At 54.5% G+C, this 24,093-nt stretch overlaps 2 protein-coding genes across 3 annotated transcripts; both read right to left on the reverse strand.

The window, feature by feature from the left end:
- Positions 1 to 1,165: 1,165 nt before the first annotated feature.
- Positions 1,166 to 4,420, reverse strand: Ptgir (prostaglandin I2 receptor). Its single transcript, XM_028854921.2, has 2 exons — positions 3,458 to 4,420; positions 1,166 to 2,390 (listed from the first exon to the last, which is right to left on the reverse strand). Exons 1-2 carry the CDS (start codon positions 4,223 to 4,225, stop codon positions 2,001 to 2,003), a joined length of 1,158 nt encoding a protein of 385 aa, XP_028710754.1. The 5' UTR covers positions 4,226 to 4,420; the 3' UTR covers positions 1,166 to 2,000.
- A 9,953-nt stretch (positions 4,421 to 14,373) lies between these two features.
- On the reverse strand, positions 14,374 to 16,492 carry Gng8 (G protein subunit gamma 8). 2 transcript variants are annotated; one of them, XM_028854889.2, is made up of 3 exons: positions 15,960 to 16,492; positions 14,807 to 14,892; positions 14,374 to 14,564 (listed from the first exon to the last, which is right to left on the reverse strand). In XM_028854889.2, exons 2-3 carry the CDS (start codon positions 14,888 to 14,890, stop codon positions 14,436 to 14,438), a joined length of 213 nt encoding a protein of 70 aa, XP_028710722.1. In that variant the 5' UTR covers positions 14,891 to 14,892; positions 15,960 to 16,492; the 3' UTR covers positions 14,374 to 14,435. The 2 variants fall into 2 exon arrangements, with proteins under 2 accessions (XP_028710722.1, XP_037057938.1); XM_037202043.1 differs by lacking the exon at positions 15,960 to 16,492 and having other exon boundaries at positions 14,807 to 15,262.
- Between the last annotated feature and the right edge of the window lie 7,601 nt (positions 16,493 to 24,093).

Raw genomic sequence — 24,093 nt, forward strand, 5'->3', positions numbered from 1 at the left:
ACACACACACACCTAAGAAAATAACATGAAAGTTTCCAGAAGCCTTCATTATTTTTCAGTATTACATTTTTTTTATTGTGTTAAAATACCCGTAAATAAAAATGACCATTTACCATTCTCAGGCAATTATAGATTCAGCGGTTTTTAGGCCATTTCCGCTGTCAGCAACTGTCGACATACTGTACCTTCCAATACCTTCAGACTGGTCACCTCAGCCTGGTTTGTTTTATGATTTTGTTTGTTTGTTTGGCTTTGTTTTTCCAGACAGGCTTTCTCTGTGTAATAGCCCTGCCTGTCCTGGAACTCGCTCTGTAGACCAGGCTGGCCTCGAACTCACAGAGATCCGCCTGCCTCTGCCTCTAGAGTGCTGGGATTAAAAGGCCACCGTCGCCCGGTTTGATTTATGATTGTATCTGTTATTTGGTTTTGGAGACCGAGTTTCAAATACCCTAGGCTGACCTTGAACGCTCTGTGTAACACCTGAGGATGACCTTGAACTGTGACGCTCCTGCCTGAGCATAGGTGTGCTGGGATTGCAGACATGCACCTCCGCACCTCCGCGCAGCTTGCCTCAGCCCGTTTGTTTCCATCTCTCCTGACACTCCTTGCTCTTCCTGAATGTGATCCGAAATATATTTACCACGGGAAAAAGTCAAAACAAATCCTCCTTTGTTTTCCAATTGCCGGTCTAACAATATTAACAGCAACTTCCTTCCAGGTCCCGTGCTAAGTTCTTCTTCTTTTTAGGGCGGTGGGGGGGGGGGAGTGGTCATTCAATCCTCACAGCACCCCCAACAGATAACAGTGGAAAGGAAACTGAGGTTCAGAGAGGCCATGAGAAAATAATAGACACAGTCTACTCCACATTTTCACGGTGTGGCCCAGGCTGGGGCATTGCCCTCTCTGGGCCTTGGTTCCACCCTCTCTGGAGAGGCTCTGTTAATATGCTGCCAGGCAGATGGCGTGGGAGGGGGAATGGCCAGAGGAGCGGAGACACGGAACCGGGGCGGCAGTGAGGAGCATTTCTGTTTGCCCTCTCCCCTAGCCCAGCCCTCCAGCTGACTCACTTCCCCTCAAGTCAGTCAACTCATTCCCAAGCACCCTGGCTTCTTTGCTCGGGGGGGGGGGGGGGGGGGGGGGGGGGGGGGGGGGGGGGGGGGGGGGGGGGGCAGAGAGTCAGCGCCTGCCGACTTCAGGGTCCCACGGGAGCTGGTTGAATGAGTGAGTGAAATCTTTGTGGAGGTTCCGGAGATGGCGTGTTGAGGTCCAGTTCTAAACGGAGGCAGTTGTTCGTTCCAGGATCATCGGGAGACAGGCTTGGGACATGCATCGGCACCATCTCTGGCTTGTACCCTGCACCTTCCCCCAAAGTTCACATGGCACAATTCCCCCAAGCTGTGACATTTCTCAGGCCGTTTCTGCACCAGACACATGTCCAGTAACGTCACCTACAATACAGTGGCCTTCCCTTCCCACTTCCTGGTGGGGCTCAGGACCCCAAAGTCAGATAGAGGATGGGAAATGGGGGGAGGGCAGGAACAATTCTGAGGGAGGTTGCTGGAATGGCTTGGGAGAGGGCATGGCTGTGTGTCCCCTGGGAACCTTGGGTGGGCATCCAGGGCCCCCCTTGGTGGAAGCGGAGAGCAGACACTCTAACCCCAGCAGACTGGAGTCCACGGAAGCCGCTGGAAATTTTTCTGCTCCCTAAATATTTAGACAGTGAGACAGATGGGGGAGCCCAGGGCCAGAGCAGCCTGGCCAGGCCCTGGTTATTTTGAGAGAATCCTTCTCAAGAGCCACAGAACATGCCTCCATCATCCCTCACCCTCTTCCCAAGGTCTGTAAACCACCGTCCCCAAGGAGGAAAAGGGCAGCAGACACTCCCAGACTTTGGGGGTCAAATATGTGGCTCCCACCGTCTCCAGTTGAGTCCCTGATCTTCTGGCTTCTGGTCCTGCGACACCGGGGGCCCAGGCTGGCATGCAGGACCAGCTTAGGCGTCAGCAGAGGGAGCAAGCCACCATGGCGTCTCTTTTGGATGGCTTTCCCACAGAGCAGCTATGGCCACCAGCCGGAGGCACAGCAGTCAATGGTGCCACCTGCCCAGTGCCCCAGGATGTCAGGGGCACCCAGTTCCGTTCCTGGAGGGCAGTGGGAGCCAGTGTGTCTCTTCTCTCCGATGCAGGCCGGGAAAGGGGTGTCTGTAAGTCCCCGTGGACAGAACGGGCACACAAGCAACATAACCCAAGCTTGAGTCGCTGGAAGACAGCCTTCCGGAAAAGGATGAAGACCCAGGGGTCCAGGATGGGGTTGAAGGCATTGAAGCGGAAGGCGAGGAGATCCCCCATCTCACTGCTGTCTGGGGCAATGGCCTGGGTGAAGCCTCGGATCTGAGGGGCAGGGCAGATGCATCACTGACTTGCCCTCCGCCATCCTTACACCCCACCTCCCACTTCTTGCCCACAGGGATGAGGAGTTGGTGTCAGGTTGAAAGGGAAGGAAATGAGATAAGATGAAGAAAGATATAGACCGGGTTGCTAATGTGTGCATGCATCCGGAGAGCAGAGGGCAGAAAAGCCCCCAGGAAACAGTTAACAACTGGCGAGGGAAGACGGGCTGGGGCAAAGGGTACCTACCCACCTGCCAGAACCACGCTTTGCAGCTAAGGCAACCCCTGCCAACCCCCACAGATGCCTAAGCCCTCTGGAGCACCCGGAACCCCATGCGGAGCCACCCTTGGGGATGGGGCTGGCAGTCACTGTTAACCCTTTAAAGGTTTAAACACCCCCAATCCATGCCAACCCCTATTCTGAGACCCAGCCTAGAGATGTGACAAGAGGGTGTCACCCGCAGCAGCCGCTATGGCGGGAGGATCGGTTCCTGTGGGAAGTTGCGGGAGTGGGAAGCTAAAAGGACTGGGAAGGCTAGGGTGGGGTCTCGCGGCTGTATGGTTATGTGAGCGAGCCAGGATGGCAACTTTCTCTGTCTGTGTGATCACAGGCAGGCAACGCACACTATCGTCCTTCTGCAAAAGAGGGCAACCGGACAGGACCTTGGTGTCATTTCCTGGCCGGTGCTTCTGAAATGATTGTGAAAGGTCAATTTGAAATGTATCTGAAGAGGCATTTGGAAGCCATTAAGCACTGTTGTCAGCAGAAAGCAAGTGTTCATGAACTGTGCAGATTCTGTTATGGCGTCAATGATGTCTTTGGGAAGCAAGGGCTGAGAGGGGACTGGGGGACAGCTAAGGGCTGGGGGGCGTCTAGTGGAGCAAAAGAAAGTGGAGAGACTTCTTAGGGTGGGTAGGAGTCATTGGATGGTACACAAAGTCACCGCCTCACCCTTTTTGAGCCTCAGTTTCCCCATCTGCCAAGTGGGCATGACAGATGAAGAGCCGAGGCGGGCGCTGCCCTCCTCCGCTCCCCCTCCCCGCACCTCAGTTCCAAGAGACACTCACCGTGAGAGGCAGGGAACACACAGCCATGATGCCCGTCATGAGGGCCAGCAGAATCAGGTGGTCAACCTCGTCCTCTCGCGCCCGAGAGGTCGGCACCAACGAGCCGTGGTGGCGTCTCTGCTGGCGGTACATGTGGCAGAGGCTGAGGGTGACGGAGCCGTTGCAGAAGAAGATGGAAGTCACCAACAGGGCCACGAGACTGGCGTACGCCAGGGAGAAGGCACAGCCACCGGGCTGGGTGGAACGCATACGGATGAAGCACCAGCTCCCGGGGCAGTACTGCTGATGCTCGCCCAGGCCCATCAGGGGCAGTGAGCAGAAGAGGCAACAGAAAGCGTAGATGGCAGGCAGCGCCAGGCGGGCACAGCGTGGCCCGTCCAGCTGGGCGTACAGGTAGGGGTGACTGAGTGCCAGGCATCGCTCCACAGCCATGGCAAAGAGGATGAGCGTGGAGGCCAGGCCAAAGAAAGTCATGGCAAAGGCAAAAGTGTCGCACAGCGCAGACCCGCCGTGGGCCAGGCCCAGCAGGGAGCTGTTCCGAGCGTAGGCCACGAACACCGCGGGGCTCAAGAAGCACGTGCCCAGCAGATCCGTCACCGCCAGCCCAGTGACCAGCACTGCAAAGGCCGATGGGTGTGACTTCCGCCTCGCGCCCAGGATGCCCAGGGCCAGCCCGTTGCCCACCACTCCGGCCACGAACATCAGGGTGCTGGTGGCAGGTCCTACCGAGTCTCGCACGTAGGTGAGGTTCCGGCAAGAATCTGCCATGCCCTGCCACTCTCCGACGCCCGCAAGGAGAGGGCTCCCAGGGGTGGCAGGAGGCGGGGTGGTCCCACGGCTGGCCACAGTCGTCACAGCAGCCGGGACCGGCCAGCCGATCCCCAGTTTCCAGAGCGCTTTTCGGTCTCCTGTTTCTTCCCTCCTGTCACCCCTTCCTTCTGCCGGTGTCTCTTGCGTCGTCCTCTGGACCCACTACCCCCCAGTCCTTCCCTCTGCAGTACTCTGCCTTTACATTGCTGCTTTCTGGACCCTCCGGCACCTCTGCCTTCTCCCTGTCGCTCCTGACCCTCAGACTCCTCCTGTCTGCGGGGTCTGTGTCGGTCTGTCAGCTTCTCCCTCCAGGGCCCGCCCTCCCTCCTCATCTTGCTGGCCGCCCCAGCTTTTTTCATTTCCTCTCTGCCCCGCCCTCCTCCCCCTAGGCTGGTCTCCAGAGGCCCCCTTGGGCTCCCTGCCTGCTTTCCCTGGCTGGTACCCCATCCCCTGCTCTGAGCATCCATCCCTTGCCTCTGCCTCTCCCCCTGTCCCCTCCTCACACAGTTCCCAGCACAGTCACCTGCAGCCACCACCCCACACCCAGCCTCTGCTGATTCTCACACCCTCCGGCAACCCTCTCTCTCTCTGCGTGTCTCTGTCTCTCCTCTCTCCCCTCCTCTCTCTGTTCATATCTCAGTCCCTGTCTCATGTCACCCAGGTTCAGAGCCCCCCATGGGAGCCAGGCAGGCCCTAGAGCTGAGTGATTCTCCAGCTTGACTGGGGCCTGAGCTGTCTGTGAGTGGCGGCCTGCGAGAGCTATTCTGGGCTTCAGGCCCTGGGGTTAGGGCCTGGCCCTGGGATTGAGAAATGATCAGGAAATTCCTCCATGATGTAGTGTTTCCAGGCATCACAGAGAACCCTGGTCCCCGGACACAATTCACTCCTTCCAGGAGTTGAGGAAGGAGACAGCCCTGCTGGACCTCATCCCTGGACCCCCAGCTTAGGATCCCAGAGTCCCGTGTTAGGACACACAGTCCATGCATGGTCTCCAGCTCACAGGAGACCCACATTTGGTGACCCACCATTAAAGGCTGACCTCTTGCTTCTCACCAGAGCCCTTCCAGGCCCCAGGCCAAGAGCTGATGACATTGACCTCCAACAATAACACTTTGAGATGGATGGATGGCCACCTCAGGCTCCAGCATCGCTCCCACACACAAGGCTGCTGCTCATCTTCTCTCACATATCCCCTGATAACATCAACCCGGCAGTCATGTGACCTCCTCACTGACTCCACAGTAGTTCCTATTGTCTCACGGCTGACAAGGGCCAAAGGGGACCTTGGGGACCCCCAGTCACCCTTGGTGGCCTTTTTTGTTGTTGCTTTTTTTGAGGCAGGGTTTCTCTGTGCAGCCTTGGCTGTCCTGGAACTGGCTTTGTAGACCAGGCTGGCCTTGAACTCACAGAGACCCATCTGCCTCTGCCTCCCGAGTGCTGGGATTAAAGACGTGCGCCGCCACCACCTCCTGGCCCTTTGTGGCTTTTTTATCTGTTCTTGCTGTTGTTCTGCTCTGTTTTTGCGGCAAGATCTCATGTGACCTGGGCTGACCTCTAATTTTCTGTGTGACCAAAAATAATCTCAAACTTAAAAAAAAATGATGCATGCATACATATTTATTTATTTATTTATTTGTGTGTGTTTGTGCATGCGTGTGTGCGTGCGTGCGTGCGTGCGTGCATGCATGCGTGTGTGCCCATGCCATGGTGCACATGTAGTCAGAGGACAACTTGCAGGAGTCAGTTCTCTCTCTTTGGGTCCTGGGGATCAAAGCCAGGTCTTCTGCTTGGCAGCAAGTCCAGCATTGTTTTGTTTTCTTCTTGTTTGTTTATGTGAGACGAGTTCTCACTACTACGTAGCCCAGGCTGGCCTCAAACTCTCGGAAATTCTGTTGCCTCCATTCCCGGTGTGCTAGCATCAACATTCTCTGCCCTGCCCACCCGGGTGTGACACCCTTGTTTTTCAGGGAGACAGTTTTGGTCAAGAGGTTTCACATCCATGTGACTTTCATTTCTGTACCAAAGTGACCGCTTTCCCGATGCACGATGGCCCTGGGCAAGGGCAGAAGGTTGATTTATTCCAGTCTCCTCCACCATGATGTGAGTCCCACCAGGCTTCCAGGCCTGTGGCTGAGTGAGGCCAGTCTCCCACCCACCCCAGGCCTGCCTTGTAGCAGGGAAAAGGCCATGTCCGGGGGCAGGAGTGTTCTGACACCAGGGCTGACTTCAGGCAGCCGCTGCATTACCCTTGCGTTCCCACCCCCATGACCACATCTTCCTATCACCCATGGCCAGATGCCACCCAGCTGGCATCCCTAGTTTCCGACAGGATGGATCCCCAGTTCCAGTGCCTCTGGGGATCCCCAAAGGACCACTCGGCTCTGCTGTGAGGGGCGGAGAGCCCGAGGCAGGGGGGTGGCCGGCCTGAGGGCCATGTGGTCCTTGTCACAGCCTCTGGTTCCCAGGAAGACCAGAGGGAACTCAGGAAGTCATATCATATTAATGAAGGATGATGCCTGGCAGGCTTGGCGTCCTGTCTTGGCATCAGGGGAGTTTCTAGGAGGAGGTGAGACCTCAATTTCCCGGAGCTCTCTCCCGATGATTTCCTGTCCCAATCACCATCACTTAGTATTCGGGAAGTCCCCTGGCGGCTATGCCCAGGGACCTCAAACAAGTCCCCGCAACCTCCTAGGCCACGACTTCCCCCTTATACTTCTAGGAGCCGTACCCCCGTGGATGCCAGCCTCTGCTCTAGGTGCCACTGCCCTGCTTCTGGGTTAGAAGTAGATCTCCCTACTGTGTGGTGGTGTGCACCCGAGATCCTAGCACTCGGGAGGTGTGAGAAAGAGGATCAGAAAAGTTCAAGGTCATCCTTGGCTACAACACAGAGCATCCCAGGCCAGCCTGGGCTACAGCAGGCTGTCTCAAAGGTCAGAGAACAAACAGAAATAGGTAAGGGTGGCAGCGACGGTAGGGCTCTCTCCTCATGAGGACAGAGGGACCCTGGGACCTATGCCATGACTCTCTACCTCATTGCCTAGTGCCAGATGCCTTCGTGTGAGGGGTGGGCCGTCTGCACCCCTCACATGGTTTCTAAGAACAGAGCTCGGCGGTGGGAGGGTGACTCAGCCGACTGCTCTCTACCCACCGCAGGCAAGAGGACTCAACCTCCCCAAGGGACCCCAGGGCTCTTCAGAAGAGGAAGGACAGGACAGACACCACCGAGAATGGGCACTGACTCAGAGACACAGTTCCCGGAGGCAAGGGACACGGGAATCAGAGAGAGGAGGAGGGCAACCAGGAATTTGGCATGTGAGACTGCAAGTTAAGGTGTGTGTGTGTGTGTGTGTGTGTGTGTGTGTGTGTGTGACACTGTACAGCTTCGATGGATGTCTTCTCTAGCTCTTCATTGGCCGGGTTCTTAGCTGCCTGCTCTCTGTGGCACTCACAGGTGAGGGTGTGCATCGATATGGCCAGACGGATGTACAGAGGTATGGCCCGGGATATACAGAGATACAGTTTGCCCCCTAAAACAGATTTATTCACGTTATGCGTATGGCCGTTTACTCTCCCTCTATGTCTGAGCACCACATGCTTGCCTGGGGCCCAAACGAGGTCAGAAGCGAATGTGGGACCCCCTGGAAGTGGGGTTCTGGACAGTTATGAGCCACCATGTGGGTGCTGGGAATCAGAGCCAGGTCCTCTGCAAGAGCCGTGTGCTCTTATCTGACGAGCCATCTCTCCAGCTCCGGGGAGATAGTTTTGCTTCTGTGTATTGTGCATGGATAGGCTGGTGTTTCTGCAATGTGTGAGGATGGGCATTGCCAGTTCATAGGTGTCTCTGCAGGCCTGTATCAGCATGTCACAGTTCACAATGTCTGTCGTTGTTGCTTTTTGTTTTGCTTTTGGTTTTTTGTTTATTTGGTTTGGTTTTCCAAGACAGGGTTTCTCTGTGCAGACCTGCCTGTCCTGGATCTCACTCTGTAGACCAGGCTGGCCTCGAACTCACAGAGATCCGCTTGTCTCTGTCTCCCAAGTGCTGGGATTAAAGGTTAACTTTTATCTTTTTTTATTGAGTTTATGTGTGTTTTTGCTCATGTACCACGACAGGCTGAAGTCAGAGGACAACTGGTGGGTTGGTCTCTCTCCTTCCACCATGTGAGTCCTCGGAATTGAACTCAGATCCTCAGGCTTGGCGGCAGATGCCTCCACAAAGTGAACTGTTTTACCAGCCCCACCTCTCACCATTTGTCCCAGCCCTGGGGTATTGTGTAAAATAAGACTCTTCATCCTGCCTGCTTCTCAGATCGCTGCTGGAGCTTATTGACAAACCTGTCAATCACTGTGACCAAGGCTGGAGGGGCATAGATGGGCTCAGAAGACACCAAGGGCTGGGGATTTAGCTCAGGGGTAGAGCTCTTGCCTAGCAAGCGCAAAGCCCTGGGTTCGGTCTTCAGCTGCGCGTGTGCGCGCGCGTGCGTGCGTGCGTGCGTGCGTGCGTGCGTGTGCGTGCGTGCGTGTGTGTGTGTGTGTGTGTGTAAGAACACACCACACAGTGAGGGTGTGTACTGCCGCGTGGTGTGTAGAGTGTAGAGCCCGGGGAGCAGGCCCCTTGGGCTGAGTTATCGGCTCCCGCTGCAGACCCCATGTGCCCCAGGCCCACCTGTCCTGACTCCTTGGTCCCTTTCCTCCCGGTGCAGGCCCTGGGAGCATGCTTGCGGGACTCAACCCGTGCGTTCCCTAATCGTGCCACCATGCCCGCTGTTAGGCCTGTCTTGTCCGACTCTGTCCTAGCCCTGCTTCAAGAAGCTGCTAGACCCTTCCAGGCTGTCCTGCCTGGCTCCGCCTGGCTTTGGGCCTCCCTCCCCCGCCCCCCGCCCCCCTGCACTCCCAGGTCTCATGGGGAGCACACGGGGAGCGTGGAGAGCAGGGGCAGGGGACTGATGAGGACGGGAGACTGGAAGAAACAGGCCGCAAAGCACTTCCTCAGGCGTACACCCCCCCACACCCCTTGACCTGGGTCTGACCCCAGCTGGATCCGGGTCCCCAAAGCTGACCTCACAGCTGGGGGTGGCAGGAAAGAGCAGGGGTGACCAGAGACAGTACCATTAGGCGCTGTAAGGCTAATGAGATTTATTAACCCAGTGCTTCTGGTGTCTGGTGACTCTAGGACCAGCCTCGCCTCCTGGCCCCCACTTCAGGCTTCTGGCTCCTCCCAGGGTCTGTCGCCCCTCCCCCACCCGTCTCCGGGCTTCCCTCCAGCCCACCAGCCCCCAGAGCTTTCTCAACAGCCTCCCCAAGACCTGCAACATTTACATTAGGTTCAGACCTCGCAGATTTCGGTGTGGAAGGGCCCTGTATCCCAATGGTCTACCCCAGTGGCTCTCAGCCTTCCTAAGGCTGCGACCCTTCAACTAACACAGCTCCGCGCGTTGTGGTGACCCCCAACCACAAAACTATTTTCTGTTTCTACTTCACAGCTGTAGTTTTGCTACTGGTATGAATCATATTGTAAATATCTGTGTTTTCCAATGGGAGACCCACAGGTTAAGAACCACTGGTCTAGGCTTCCTTCCTCCCAGGGCTAGAAGACTCTGGAATGCAAGAGCCTGGTGGAGCCTACAGCTCTAATCTCAGCATTTGTGAGGTTGGGGAGCAGAAGGATTGCTCTGGTTTCAAGGCCAACTTGGGCTACAGAGTGAGAAACTGCTAAAAAAAAAAAAAGAAAGAAAAAAAAGAAAGAAAAGAAAAGCTGAGCAGTGGTGGTACACACCTTTAATCTCAACACTTGGAAGGTAGAGGCAGGCAGAGCTCTGTGAGTTCGAGGCCAGCCTGGTCTACAGAGTGAGTTCCAGGACAGCCAGGGCTACATAGAGAACCCCCCCCTCCCGTCTTGGAAAATCAAAAGAAAAAAGAAAAAGGAAAAAACAGGTGAGGGATAGTGATGTTTATCTGTAGTCACAGCTTCAGAGAAGCTGAGGAGCCAAGAGGATTGCTCAAGCCAGGACTACAAAGCTAGATCCTACCTTAGGGTAATAAAAATCTTGCCCCCATCTGTAATCCCAGCATTCGAGGGCCAGAAGCAAAAGGAGTTCTCTGTCAGCTTGGACTAGAGAGTGAGCTCCAGACCAGCCAGGGCTACATTGTAAAGTAAGACCTTGTCGAAAGAAGACCTGGGGAAAGAAGGGAGAGAGGGAGGGAAGAAGAGGGAGGGAGGGAAGGAGGAAGAGGGAGGGAGGGAGGAAGAGGGAGGGAGGGAGGAAGAGGGAGGGAGGGAAGGAGGAAGAGGGAGGGAGGGAGGGAGGGAGGGGGGAGGGAGGGAGGGAGGGAAGAGGACTAGCGAGATGGTTCTGCAGGGAAAGGCGCCTGCCACCAAGCCTAATTAAGTCAAAAGAAAGAAACTGAAATAACTTTGGGGCTCAGTGGTCGTGGGAGCCCAGATCCCTTCAGGTTCTAAGCTGTGAAGGGAGGGCTGGGTTTATGGCACTCTGGAAGCCTTGCAGTCTGGTCTCTGCCAGGTCTCCTTCCCCACCCCCAGCTCATCCTTGGCTCTCGCTCTGTCCCCCTTTTCCCTTGCGGCTCCCACAGACATGATGCAAGCAGGCTGGAGCGGGCTGAGAGGTGGGAGCAGGAGCGAGATGTAATTACAGCTGCCTCAGCCTCCACTCTACAGGAAGCTCAGACTTGGGGCCCAGGGGACCCTCATCCGATGCAAATGTAGAGCACTTGCCAGGCTGGCACAAGACCTCCTGGGGAGGAAAGCCAGTGAGCCACTTCAGGAGACTGAGAGTCCAGTCTCCATCAGCAAAAAAATGATAGACTCTGAAGAGGGATGGGGTCTAGGGGAGTCTGAGGAGGGAATTGGTGGTTTTGAATTAAATCAGTAAAGTCTGTTTTTTCCCTGGTTATGTGTGTGTGTGTGTGTGTGTGTGTGTGTGTGTGTGTGCGCGCACCTATACACATGTTCTTGTGTGCATGGGTGCATGTTTGCTCGTGTGTGTGCAGGTATGCATTCAAGCATGCAAAGGTGTGCAAGCATGTCCTTGTGTGCACAGCAAATGTTCGAGTGCAGGTGCACATATACACATGTACGTGTGCATATGGAAGCCGGAGGACAACCTCAGATATTGTTCAAGAACCGTTTCTTTTTTGTTTTGTTTGTTTGTTTTGAGACAGGGTCCTGGCTGTCCGGGAACTCGCTCTCTAGACCAGGCTGACCTCGAACTCATGGAGATGAACTCCTCTGCCTCCCGAGTGCTGGGATTAAAGGCGTGCGCCACCGCTGCCCACTCTCCAATTTTCTTTGAAACAGGGTCTCTCCCTGAGACCTAGGGCTTGCCAGTTTAGCTAGACTGCCTGGCCAGTGAGTCTTGGCAACATGTCCGTGCCTGCCTGGGACTACAACCGTGTTCTACCATTCCCAGCCCCCCCCCCTTTTTTTTTTCTTTAAGATTTTATTTATTTATTATGTATACAGTGTTCTGCCTGCATGTCTGCCTGCAGGCCAGAAGAGGGCGCCAGATCTCATTACAGGTGGTTGTGAGCCACCCTGTGGTTGCTGGGAATTGAACTCAGGACCTCTGGAAGAGTAGCCAGTGCTCCTAACCACTGAGCCATCTCTCCAGCCTCCTCCCAGCCCCGCCCCTTTTTACATGAGTGCTAGCGATTGAATTCAGGCCTTTAGGTTCATGTGACAAACACCTCACTACCTGAGCCATCACCCCAGCCCCCTCGCTAGTTTCAGTGGAGACATTTCCTTTTTTATTCCGTTATTTCCTTTTTTATTCCGCTATCAGTCCTTCAGCAGCCCCCAGGGGGAATGGCAACTCAGATTCCTTAGCCTACAGTTCTATAGCTATTCCTCTCGCCAAAGCCGTTCTCCTCCGGAGAGACCTCTAAGACACAGTCACTAAACCCACAAGGTCGTTGTACAAGCTGGAAACAGCTGCTGGCGGAGGAAGACCCCTCAGTGAAGCCGCCTTCACCCTGAGATGGGAGCAACAGGGACACAGCTTCCCTGAGTCACCAGCCACGGTGGGTTTATTAGTGACGCGGCCGCCTTTGAGTCACTAATGTTCCTGTAAATGACCTCGATAATCTAATTGGTTCCCCAGGCTGGATTCACGTGCTATCATTTTTTCTGTCTGTCATTGATCAAACATACTTGTTCATGTGCGCCTCCCAAGGAAGAGTCACGCGTCAGGGACACATTGGGGTATGCTGGGGACTTTGTCCAGCTTGAAAGCCCAGAAGCCTCATAAAATCCTGGGGAAGCCCAGACATGCTGACACACGCCAGTAATCCTAACGTTCTGAGGGCCAAGGCAAGAGGATAGTGAGCCTGAGGCCAGTCTGGGCTGCACAGCAAAACCCCATGTTAAAAAAAAAAAGCCGGGCGGTGGTGGCGCACGCCTATAATCCCAGCACTTGGGAGGCAGAGAGAAGCAATGAATCTCTGAGTTCGAGGCCAGCCTGGTCTGCAGCGGGAGTTCCAGGACAGCCAGGGCTACATAGAGAAACCCTGTCTGGACAACTAAACGAAACGACAAAATTACCCTCAGAGAAGCCGGAAATAAGGGCTTCGATGAGGAATCATGTCTGTGTCACAACCAAATCAAGAACATATTTAAACATCATCCAGGCCAAAAATAGCCTCCAAACCACAAGTGCAGGCCACATACGCACTGCTCCAGAGGATGCCTGGGGAAACAGAGCAGGGGTCCTCTGTCCTCACAGTTAAGAAGAACATGGCTGAGTTGGGGCCCACAGAACCCCAAATTAAGATTACAGCAGGAGGGATGTGGGGCGGGGGCGGGGGCGGGGGTGGTGGTGGTGGTGGTGGTGGTGGCTCATCAATGATTATCTTCATTTGTTCCTTCTGTCCTAGTCACATGACTTTCTTATCCAGGTCTCCAAATTCTATCAACCCTGTACCCCAGCCCAGATGTTCCCTTCCACAAAGAGCCCCTCCATGAACCCCACCGCCACACCCCCCCACCCCCACCCCTGGAAGCTGAGCCAGGAACTCTCTGAACTCTCTCATCTCACCTCAGCCAATGGAAACCAGCATCTAGATTCCCCAGAACCAGGGCTCTCTCTACCACAGTCACATTCCCCCAGCATTGCCTAAGACAGGGCTGTTTACAGAGCAGGTACCCAGGGACAATTCGGAAGCGTGGATGGATGGATGGATGGATGGATGGATGGATGGATGGGTGAGTGGATGGATTAAGAACAAGGTCGGTGCCTGAAGACAGGAGTAAGTTAGAGAAAAGGGGCCCTGCAATCCCAGCTACTCAGTGAAAGCCCGTCTCAATAAGAAGAGGGGAGCCAGATGTGCTGGCGCTGGCCTGTAATCCCAGCCCTCAGGAGGCAGGGGCAGGCGGATCTCTGTAAATTCGAGGTCTGCCTGGATGACAAAGCAAGTTCTGGGCCAGCCAGGGCTATGAAATGAGATCCTGTAAAAAAGAAAAAAAAGGGGGGGGGATGTTTCTGGAGAGTTTGCTCAGTGCTTAAGAGCAAATACTGCTCTTCCAGAGGATCAGAGTTCAATTCTCAGCACCCACGTAGAACAGCTCACAATCCCTCTAAATACAGCCGCAGGGCATCTGACACCCTCTCCTCCCTGGACACCCGCACTCATGCGCACATACCCACACACAGACATACACATAAACATACTTAAAATGAAATAAATCTTTTTTTTTTTTTCCAAGTAAGCCAGCGGTAGGCGCAACAAGATGTGAAACCTGGGCGGATTGCCCCATAAGTCCCGCCAGGAGGGGATGCAGGAGATGAGGCAGAGAAGCTACCGAGAACTTGAAGTTCGAGCCTCTCAGCTGTGTGACTGAGAAGGGGACCTCCCTTGACTCAGTTCCTTCAGCTGTGAGATGGTTTATCTTGCAGATAGCCAGCTCTTCTCAAGCTGATGGGGGAAATGAAAAAAGGGCTGAGGACTCATTTCTTGTGGGGCTCAGTGCTTCGCCACCCACCCATCTCACACTCCACACACGCTCAGAAAGGAAGAGAAGGGACGGACGCAGCCTCCACCAAAGGTGGCCCCCAGGCTCCGCCCGTGCCTCGGTTACCCTTAAAGTGCAGCCACCACCAAGTCACCAAGTTTATTGGATTCATGCTTCGGCGGGGGAGGATAAAGCTGTCTTGAGGGCTCAGAGCAGGGTGCAAAAGAGTCGCTTGTCGCGGAAGGGGTTCTCGGCGGCGGGGACAGGAGTCACCAGTGGGTCATCCTTAGCGTGCGTCTCACAGAAAGCCAGGAGCTCAGCGGCCGCCTGCGACACCTGCAGGCGAGGTGCAGAGATGCAGTTGACCCGCCCTAGGGGCTTTGGTCCCTCGGCAAGCGCCCAAATCCCTGCCCCTTGTCCTGACCACGCCTTGATTGGCCACGCCCCCGGTCGGGGCCCACCCTCCCACTCGCCTCTGCTCCAGGCTCCGCCCTCAACACAGCCTGGCGCAGACCGCCCTCCCTCTCCGCCCCCCCCCCGCCACCCCAAGAAAAAATTTCCCCCACCGCTCCGCTCACCTTCATGCGATCGATGTTCACTTCCAGCTTCAGCTGCTCCACCGTCTTGCGGGCCTCAGCGATCTTGGCCATGTTGTTGGACATGGCTGCAGCAGGAAAGGGGTTAAATACCTCGCAGGAGTGGGGACTGGGGGCTGGAACACGTCTGGATCCCCCCCGGGGAGTAGTGAAAAGCAGTGGTGCGACCCGGAAACAGGGGAAGAGGTTGGGACTACGAGCGAATGGGGTCCCAGAGACAGAGGAGGACGAGAGGATGCAGAGGTGCCCGGATGGGGGTACCAAGAGGCCGCTGGAGGAAGAAGAGCTGAGGGGCCGGGGAAGGAAGGAGGGCCACACAGAGGGGAGGCTGAGGCAGGTGGAGGAGGCAGGGCCAGAGGACAGGGCCACAGGTGCTTGATCAGAATCTACTGATCCAGGTGCCCTCACCCCCTGGGGACAGAGCCTGAGCCAGGAAGGGGGGGCCGCTCCTCAGGCCAATTAGCAGCGACTCCAGGGAGAACTGAGAATTAAGATCTCGGCGGGAGGGGCGCAGAGGGGGCCTCATTAGGGCCTCGGCAGCAGCTGCCCCCTCTGCCACCCTCAGGGACCCATCCATCCCCGCCCCAGCCTTGGCTACCTCAAAGGCTCCTTTGCTCATTAGCAGGCAGGGGAGAGGGGTTGGGGCAAGCTAACCCAGCCAGCTCTGCAGAGGGGCATGGAGGGTAGAGAAGGGGACAAGAGGAAAAGGCGGGGCGAGGGTGAGGAGGGGGGAGAGTGACGGAGAGAGAGACCGGCATGGAGAAAGAAAATAGACTGAGGATGGGGATAGAGATATTGGGGGAAGAGATGATGAAGAAAGACGATAGGGAGAGGGGGGGAAAGGGAAGGGATACGGGAGAAAACAGGGACAGAGCGGATGTGAACGGAGGAGACAGGGACGCAGGAGAGGAGGGACCCGGGCAGAGGGGGACATGCAGGGTTAGAAGGGACATGGATCAAGGAAAGAGGAGAGAGACGGCGAGGGATAAGAAGGACAGATGGGCAGGGAGGACGATGGCGACACACAGAAGTATAAAGTCATTTATTTCTCCATTCACCCATTCACTCATTCAATCCCAGATGGACAGATGGTAGCCACCAACTAACTACTGGGACCCGGACAGGAGCCTCCTACCTGTTGCAGCTCAGGACTGGGATGACTGGCGGGTGACAGAGGCTGAGAGAGGCAGCGGCTGGTCCCCTTCCCAGCCCCGCCCCCTCCCCTGGGGTGCAGCCCCTCAGGAGCGCCTCCTCCTCCTCCTAGTCACCACCTGTCTCCGCGCCCTAGGTCTGTCTCTCTGGGTCCTCTCCGGGCTCTGTATCTTCTTTTCTCTCTCTCCCCCTCGTTTTTCAGTCACTCTTGTTTCCAGCGTGTCTTTCTCTCGAGTCCCTCTTTCACGCTGGCAGGAAAAGACGGACCCTCTAGGTGTGTATCTTTATGCACACAAGCCTCTCCTGGGCGTCCCACGCAGCCTCTCCCTCCTTCGCACGCAAACGAGTCCCCTCAGCATCACCCCATCACAGCGACCCTCTCAGCGGTACGCAGACTCAAGTCACTCACACAGAGATGCTCACTACCTTGCCAGGTCACTGAGTAGTGCTGTAGTGCTCAACACAATGCACACCGCCAAAGGTCTCGACACACCTAGACCACCGCTGTCCCTCATGACCTCGCACAGCAGAGCACGCCACCGCCAGCGGCAGCTTGCACCACTGCACAGGCAGGTACCCTATCTCAGAGTGTCGAAAGTGTACGCTGTCACCCACAAGTGCAGTTTCAGCTTCTCCTGAAGTTCTCATCCACGCTTTCTCAGCATCTCATACAATAACTCGCTCAGCCTCTCTGCCAAGCAAGCACTCCGTTGCTTGGTGTCACCCAGGACCACATGGTTTTCTTTCCAGGGGTGGAAAGTGTGTGGCCACGTTTTCTCTTTCTTCTTCTTCTTCTTCTTCTTCTTCTTCTTCTTCTTCTTCTTCTTCTTCTTCTTCTTTTTAAAGATTTGTTTATTTATGTATACTTGTCTGTGTGTACACCTGCACATAAGATTCCATAGACAGTTGTGAGCCACAATGTGGCCGTGAGGAATTGAACTCAGGACCTCCGGAAGAGCAGCCGGTGCTCTTAACCGGCTTGACACATATTGCATACAGTTCTCTCTCTCATACACACACAGAAGTCACATGTAATCCCTGTCACACCCACACACTGTCTTTTGATATTATACATTGTTGAATGCAATGGTGTGCTATTCACACGCGCGCACACACACACTGTCATGTACATAGTCTTTGCTGGGCCTCGCGGTCTGTATCACAAATGCTTGTCATGCTCATTCACTGTCTCTCTCTTCCTCACTCAGCATTCGCCCAGTTTTGTTTTGTTTTGTTTTGTTTTTTTGCTTGTTTATTTTTTTTCGAGACACGGTTTTTCTGTGTAGCTTTGCGCCTTTCCTGGAACTCACTTGGTAGCCCAGGCTGGCCTCGAACTCACAGGGATCCGCCTGCCTCTGCCTCCCGAGTGCTGGGATTAAAGGCGTGTGCCACCACCGCCCAGATGCATTCGCTCAGTTTTACCTGGGCATTCACACATTTGCACAGGCAATCACAAACACAGGCCAACCTCTCAGTGTCACATGTGATGACCCAGTTTCTCACGACCCACCGGGGTGGCGGACACGCGTTTCACATTCACACAGTTGGCCACACCAGGCCCCTCCCTCTCTGGGCCTCCCTTTTGCATCACTGACTCATACCATCACTTGGATAGTCCAGGGTCCCCCTGACTCACTCCGCTCCTGTAACACGTGCGGACTCCCTTACATATAGCTGACATCACGGACAGTCTCCAGGAAGTTCCTCTCTCAGACCCCATGCCGCACACAGTGCCCCAGAGTCTCTCTGATAACCTCAGAGTCCCATGGTCAGCCACACCTTACTCTGACAGTCCCACTCCATCGCTCCTTGTCATTCCTAATCTCACTGTGTCACACAGTCACACGTCATCTCCTGGCGTCCCACACCACCCCTGAGGCGTGCCCTCACACTGGCGTGGGTCGCACCACCTCTGGATGTCGCGTGGGACACCACAGCATCCCTTGCTTGGTCGCCCACCCTCGCCGCCCTCAAGGCCCCGCTGCTGGCCACACGGGGGCGCCCTCGAGCCAAAGTCGCTGGAGGCGCGCGTGCAGAAGCATCCGAAGACCAGCATCCCCGCCGGCCTTGCAGAAGATAGAAACCGGAGATCTGGGGGACCCGAGAAGGATGAGAGGGGAGATGGGTTCCTGCGAAGGTGGAAGAGAAGTGAGGGACCAGAGGGAGAGGACAGTGAACTTCAGAGGGAGGTGAGAGGGGCAGAGAGAGACAGGGAACTAAGGACGGAGACAGACGGGAGGTACAGGCAGAGGTCACAGGAGGCAGACTTGGGGACAGACACTCCAGAGACCAAGCCAGGCCCACCAAGAGACAAGAGAGACACCTGGCACCTTCCCCACCGGACCACACGGCGGGGCGGGGCTGTAGAGGGGCCGTGGTGTGGGTGTGGTCAAGGGCGGGGTTTTGCAGGGGTGTGCTGGACGGGGCGTGACCTGTAGGGGAGTGAGGGCGGGGTTTGACGCTCCTTCCCAATCTGGCGCGCAGGGATACTGGAACCCTGGGAAGAGGTGGAGTCCGGAGAGGCGTCGCTGTTGCAGACAGCTCAACCCCAGTTCGGTTTTCACCGCCTGCACCAGGAAGCCAGACTGGTCGGGGAAAGATATCAGCCTCTGATAGCTCCCGCCCCCCCGGACTGGGGATTGAATCCAAAGTCCCACACGTGCTATGAAATACATGCACGGCCCTCTTTACTTTCTCATTTTAAGACAGTCTCCTTTAGTTGAGCTAGACTGGCCTTGAACTCACTCTGTGACCCAGGCTTTGAACTTGGCGACCTTCCTGCCTCGGCCATCCCTAGGGAGCTGGAATGACAGGCCTGAGCCACGCTGAAAGCTTTTTGGAGCTGGGAGTATGGGACCCTGGCTCCCTGCCTCCCTCCCTCGTGGGCGCACAGGGCCAGGTTGGAAGGAGAACACGGCTCACATCTGGAAAGCATCAGGCGCACCGGACGTGCCAGGGCCCCGGGCCGGGGCTGCGGGAGGGGGAGGGGAGCCAAGGAGCTCCCCCCACCCCCACCAGCCGAGCGGTGTCTGCCGGCGCCTAGGAGGGGCCTGGGCTTGCGCCGAGTTCGGCGCCTCCCGCAGCTGTTTTTCATCTCCAGATCTGGCCTAGGGTGCCCCTGAGGAGGAAGCCCAGCTTACTTAAAGCTGGAAAGACAGGGTGATGACCCCGTCTCCCGACCAAAGGCTAGAGGAAGGAGAAGGGAGGACATTCGGACACGGAATGGATAACCTCCGGTTCCCTCCTAATCTACAGGCCTCAGCAGCCGCTCCATTATTTAAATATGCATATTTACATTTTACTTATTCATTGTGTGTATGGGAGGTGTGTGCCTGTGCCACAGCCTTGGTGTGGAAGCCAGAGGACACCTTGCAAGCCTCGGTTCTCTTCCCCCATCATGTGGATCCCAGGGTGGAACTCAGGTCCTCGGGCTGGTGACAAAGGCCGGTTAAGGCTTAGCCATCTCAAAGTCCTGAAGTATTTAAGCATCTTAAACACGTCCAGAATCCAGTTTCCTCCCACAAACTCCCTCCGGCTTCACTATTTTCTTGGCTTCCACATCTGGCCTTTTGCCTCTGACCCCATCAGCCTGTTCCTTGAAGAGAAGTCACAAGGTCTTTGTCTCGGGGTACCCATAATCCCAGCACTGAGGAGGATGAGCCTGAAAGACTGGAAATGCGGGGCTGGAGAGATGGCTCAGCGGTTAAGGGCACTGACTGCTCTTCCAGAGGACCCGGGTTCAATCCCCAGCACCCACATGGCAGCTCCCAACTGTCTGTAAACTCCAGTTCCAGGGGACCCTCAGACAGACATACATGCAGGCAAAACACCAATGCACATAAAAATAAATAATTAAAAAAAAAAAAAAGACTGGGAATTCCAGGATAGCCTGGACTACATAGTGAGTTCCATCTTAGCTGGTGCTAGAGAGTGAGCAGTGGGAGAGGGGACTGGGGTGGTGGTGTCTCTCAGTTGGTAGAGTTGCTTCCTAGCATGCAGGAAACCATGGGGGCCACATACCTGTAATTCAGCATGGGGCCAGCCTTAGCTACACAGCACTTTCTTAAAATTTTTCTCAAAGATTTATTTTATCAGTGTTTTGCTTGAATGCGTGTATGTGCACCCTGCAGGTACCCATGAATAGTTGTGAGCCACCACGTGGGTGCTGGGAACTGAACCCAGGTCTTCTGCAAGAACAGAAAGTGCTCTTATCCGCTGAGCCATCTCTCCTGCCCCCAAAAATCAATGTTTGTTAATTTAAAAATTTTTTTTTGTTTTATTTTTGAGTATGAGTGTTTTGTTTGAATGTGTATCTGTGCACATGCATGTCTGGTGTCCGTGGAGGTCAGAAGATGGTGTTAGATCCCCTGGAACTGGAATTGTAGATAGTTGTGAGTCACAATGTGGGTGCCGAGAATCGAACCCGGGTCCTCTGCAAGAACAAGTGCTCTTAACCACTGAGCCAGCTCTCCAGCTCCCCTAGCAAGCTTAAGAGGACCAGAACAAGAAGAGATGTCAGGAGGCTGGTGAGGGGGCTAGCCTGGAACTCACTATGTAGACCAGGCTGGCCAGAAACTCAGAGATTCCCCAGTCTCTGCCTTCCATGCACTGGAATGGGCACCCTCACACTTGGCCTGAACTGTATACTTCCCATGGGTGGATTTTAGAGTGTACAGATTACATTTCAATGAGGCTTTTACCTCCTCCCATGAAACGAAACAAAACAAAAAATTCACGGGGAAAATGAAAAACCAGTTTCTCTTCTGCCCGGGTTTCTCCCGTGTCTTCCATACAGAAAGCCATGTCTATGGCTTCAGGGCCTCACCCAATGCGCGGCAGGGCCGGCGTCTCTTTCACGCCTCTTTCCTTTTGCTTTGATATCCTGGCCTTGGTGCAGTCTGACTAACCTGCCAGGTACAGCCTTGCCTCAGGGCCTGTGCACAGGCTCTTCCTGTCCAACCTATCCAGAGCCTGATGTCCCTTAGACAGCTGCTCAAATATGACTGTGCCTCCTTTTGAGGAGATGGAATATGGAGACAGGATCTCCCTATGTAGCTCAGGCTGGCCAGCTCACCATGTGGTCCTTCCTGGTCTCAAATTCAAAACACTTCTTCTGCCTCTGTCTTCTGAATGCAGGGATAACGGGCACACGGCACCATGCCTATCTGCTGTTCCTTTCCCATGCTCCTCATCAACTTCTAAGCCACTCCCACCCCTGCCCCAAGATCTCTTCCTGTGACCAAGGAAGAGATGTGAATAGCAGGCATGCCGAGGAAGGCGGAATCAAGAACATGGCCATTAGCCAGGCATGGAATGGGCACAGCTGTGATACCTCAGAAGGCTGAGGCAGGAGGATTGCCTGTTCAAGGCCAGCCTGTCTACAGAGTGAGTGAGACCCCGTTTCAAATACACACGCATACAGAGAGGTGGGGGAGATATGCTTAGTGGTATGCACCTCCAATCCTAGATGCCACCACCTGGGAGAGAGAGACAGGAGAATCAGGAGTCATCCTCAGCTACATAGAAACTTCAGTGAGCACTTGGGAGGCAGAGACAGGTGGATCTCTGAGTTCGAGGCCAACCTGGTCTACAGAGAGAGTTCCAGAACAGCCAGGGCTACACAGAGAAACTCTTGTCTCAAAAAATAAAACAACAGCAAAAAGTTCAGTGGGGCTAACCATTTCTATCTGGACCATCACTAACCATTTCTATCTGGACCATCACTAACCATTTCTATCTGGACCATCACTAACCATTTCTATCTGGACCATCACTAACCATTTCTATCTGGACCATCACTAACCATTTCTATTTGGACCATCACTAACCATTTCTATCTGGACCATCACTAAGGACCTGCGAAACCCTGGCCAAGTCCCTCCCCCTTCTGACCTCAGCTGCCTCTTGAGTGGAACAAATAGTCCCCAGGGCCTTACAAGCAACCACTTTCGAAAATAACAGAATTCCCACTCCCCACGGCCGAGGATCAAACTCATGGCCCGTGTCTGCCAAGCAAGAGGTCCACATCTCCAGCTCCCAGCCCCTAAACTCCCAGCCAGCCATCTACTTACCTAATTACCTATGAGTTCCATGTAGCCCAGGCTAGCTTCAAACTCACTAGGAAACCGAGGATGACTTTGAACTTCAGATCCTCTAGCCTCCACCTCCCAAGTGCTGGGATTACAGATGTACACAGCCATGCCTGATTTCTGGGTGCTCAGTTGGAGCCTGGGGCTTCGTCCACGCTATGCAAGTGCTCTCTACCCACCATTTCCTATTACCTGTCTCCTCTGTCCTCACTAGACTGGGACAGGGACTCTGTTTTGTTCCCTGCTGTGTCCTCCAGAGCATGGCAGACCTGGGCTCTTTTCTCTCAGTGCAGTAAGGGACAAGGACCCACCTGGACAGATACAAACATCCCCTTCTCCCCACTGTGGAAGCAGATGGGGATTGGCTCTGAATCCTGATTGTCCTAAGGCCTGTGACAACTATGCCCTTTCCAGGTATCTATTTACCCATCCATAAAATGGTCATAGTTGCTGGGCTCATCCAGTAGAAAAATGTGTAAAGGCTATGAAGAGGCAAAATAAAAAGAAACACAAGGGCCAAATCCCATACAAAAGGCTGTGCCAAAGCAGAGAAATAGGGGCTAGAGATATGGCTCAGTGGTTAAGAGCATTGGCTGCTCTTCCAAGGACCTGAGTTCAATTCCAAGGGATCTGACGACTTCCAGCCTCTGTGGGCACCAGGCATACATGCAGACAAAACACCCCATATACATAAGAATAAAAAGTAAAACTAGAGGAGTAGTGGTGGCTCACCACTTTAGTCCCAGCACTCAGGAGGCAGAGGCAGGCAGATTTCTGAGTTCGAGGCCAGCCTGGTCTACGGAGGAAGTTCCAGGACAGCCAAGGCTACACAGAGAAAGCTTGTCTCAAAACAACAAAAAGTAGCCGGGCGGTGGTGGCGCACGCCTTTAATCCCAGCACTCGGGAGGCAGAGGCAGGCGGATCTCTGTGAGTTCGAGGCCAGCCTGGACTATCAAGTGAGTCCCAGGAAAGGCGCAAAGCTACACAGAGAAACCCTGTCTCGAAAAACCAAAAAAAAAAAAAAAAAAAAAAAAAGTAAAACTAAAAGCAGATTGGCAGGTATGCTAATTAACCCAACACCCTCACTCCCATCCCCCTGAGATTTTCAAAATGAACATGACTGCAAGAAGTGGTGGGGACATGCCTGTGGTCCCAAACTCCAGAAGCTGAGGCAGGAGGATCTCCAGCTTCAGGCCAATGTGGGATATATAACAAGTTCATAGCCAGCTTGGGCTACCCAGGGACAACCCTGTCTCAATAAAACAGCAGTTGTTTTTTATTTTATTATTATTATTATTTTTTAAAGATTTATTTATTGATTATGCATACAGTGTTCTGTTTGCATGTATCCCTGCAGGCCGGAAGAGGGCACCAGATCTCATTACAGATGGTTGGGAGCCACCCTGTGGGTGCTGGGAATTGAACTCAGGACCTCTGGAAGATCAGCCAGTGCTCTTAACCTCTAAGCCGTATCTCCAGCCCTGTTTTTTATTTTATTATTAAATGTTATTTTAAGACAGGGTTATGTAGCCCAGGCTGGCCTGGAGTTCACTATGTAGCCTAGGCTGGCCTGGAGCTCTCTATGTAGCCTAGGCTGGCCTGCAGCTCAACTATGTAGCCCAGGCTGGCCTGGAGCTCACTATGTAGCCTAGATTGGCCTGCAGCTCAACTATGTAGCCCAGGCTGGCCTAGAGCTCATTCTGTAGCCCAGGCTGGCCAGGAGCTCACTATGCAGCCTAGGCTGGCCTGCAGCTCAACTATGTAGCCCAGGCTGGCCTAGAGCTCATTCTGTAGCCCAGGCTGGCCAGGAGCTCACTATGCAGCCTAGGCTGGCCTGCAGCTCAACTATGTAGCCTAGGCTGGCCTGGAGCTCACAGAGATGTGCCCACCTCTATCTCCCTAGCATTTCCCACCATGCCTGGCTTCTACGTGAGTGTTAATGATCCAAACTCAGGTCTTTATGCTTGCACAACAGTGAACTCCCTGGCCCCTAATCTTGCTGACTTCTTCATAATTATTTTAGCGCAT

Source organism: Peromyscus leucopus, chromosome 1 (assembly GCF_004664715.2).
Source record: "Peromyscus leucopus breed LL Stock chromosome 1, UCI_PerLeu_2.1, whole genome shotgun sequence".
In the NCBI taxonomy this organism is placed as follows: Eukaryota; Metazoa; Chordata; class Mammalia; order Rodentia; family Cricetidae; genus Peromyscus; species Peromyscus leucopus.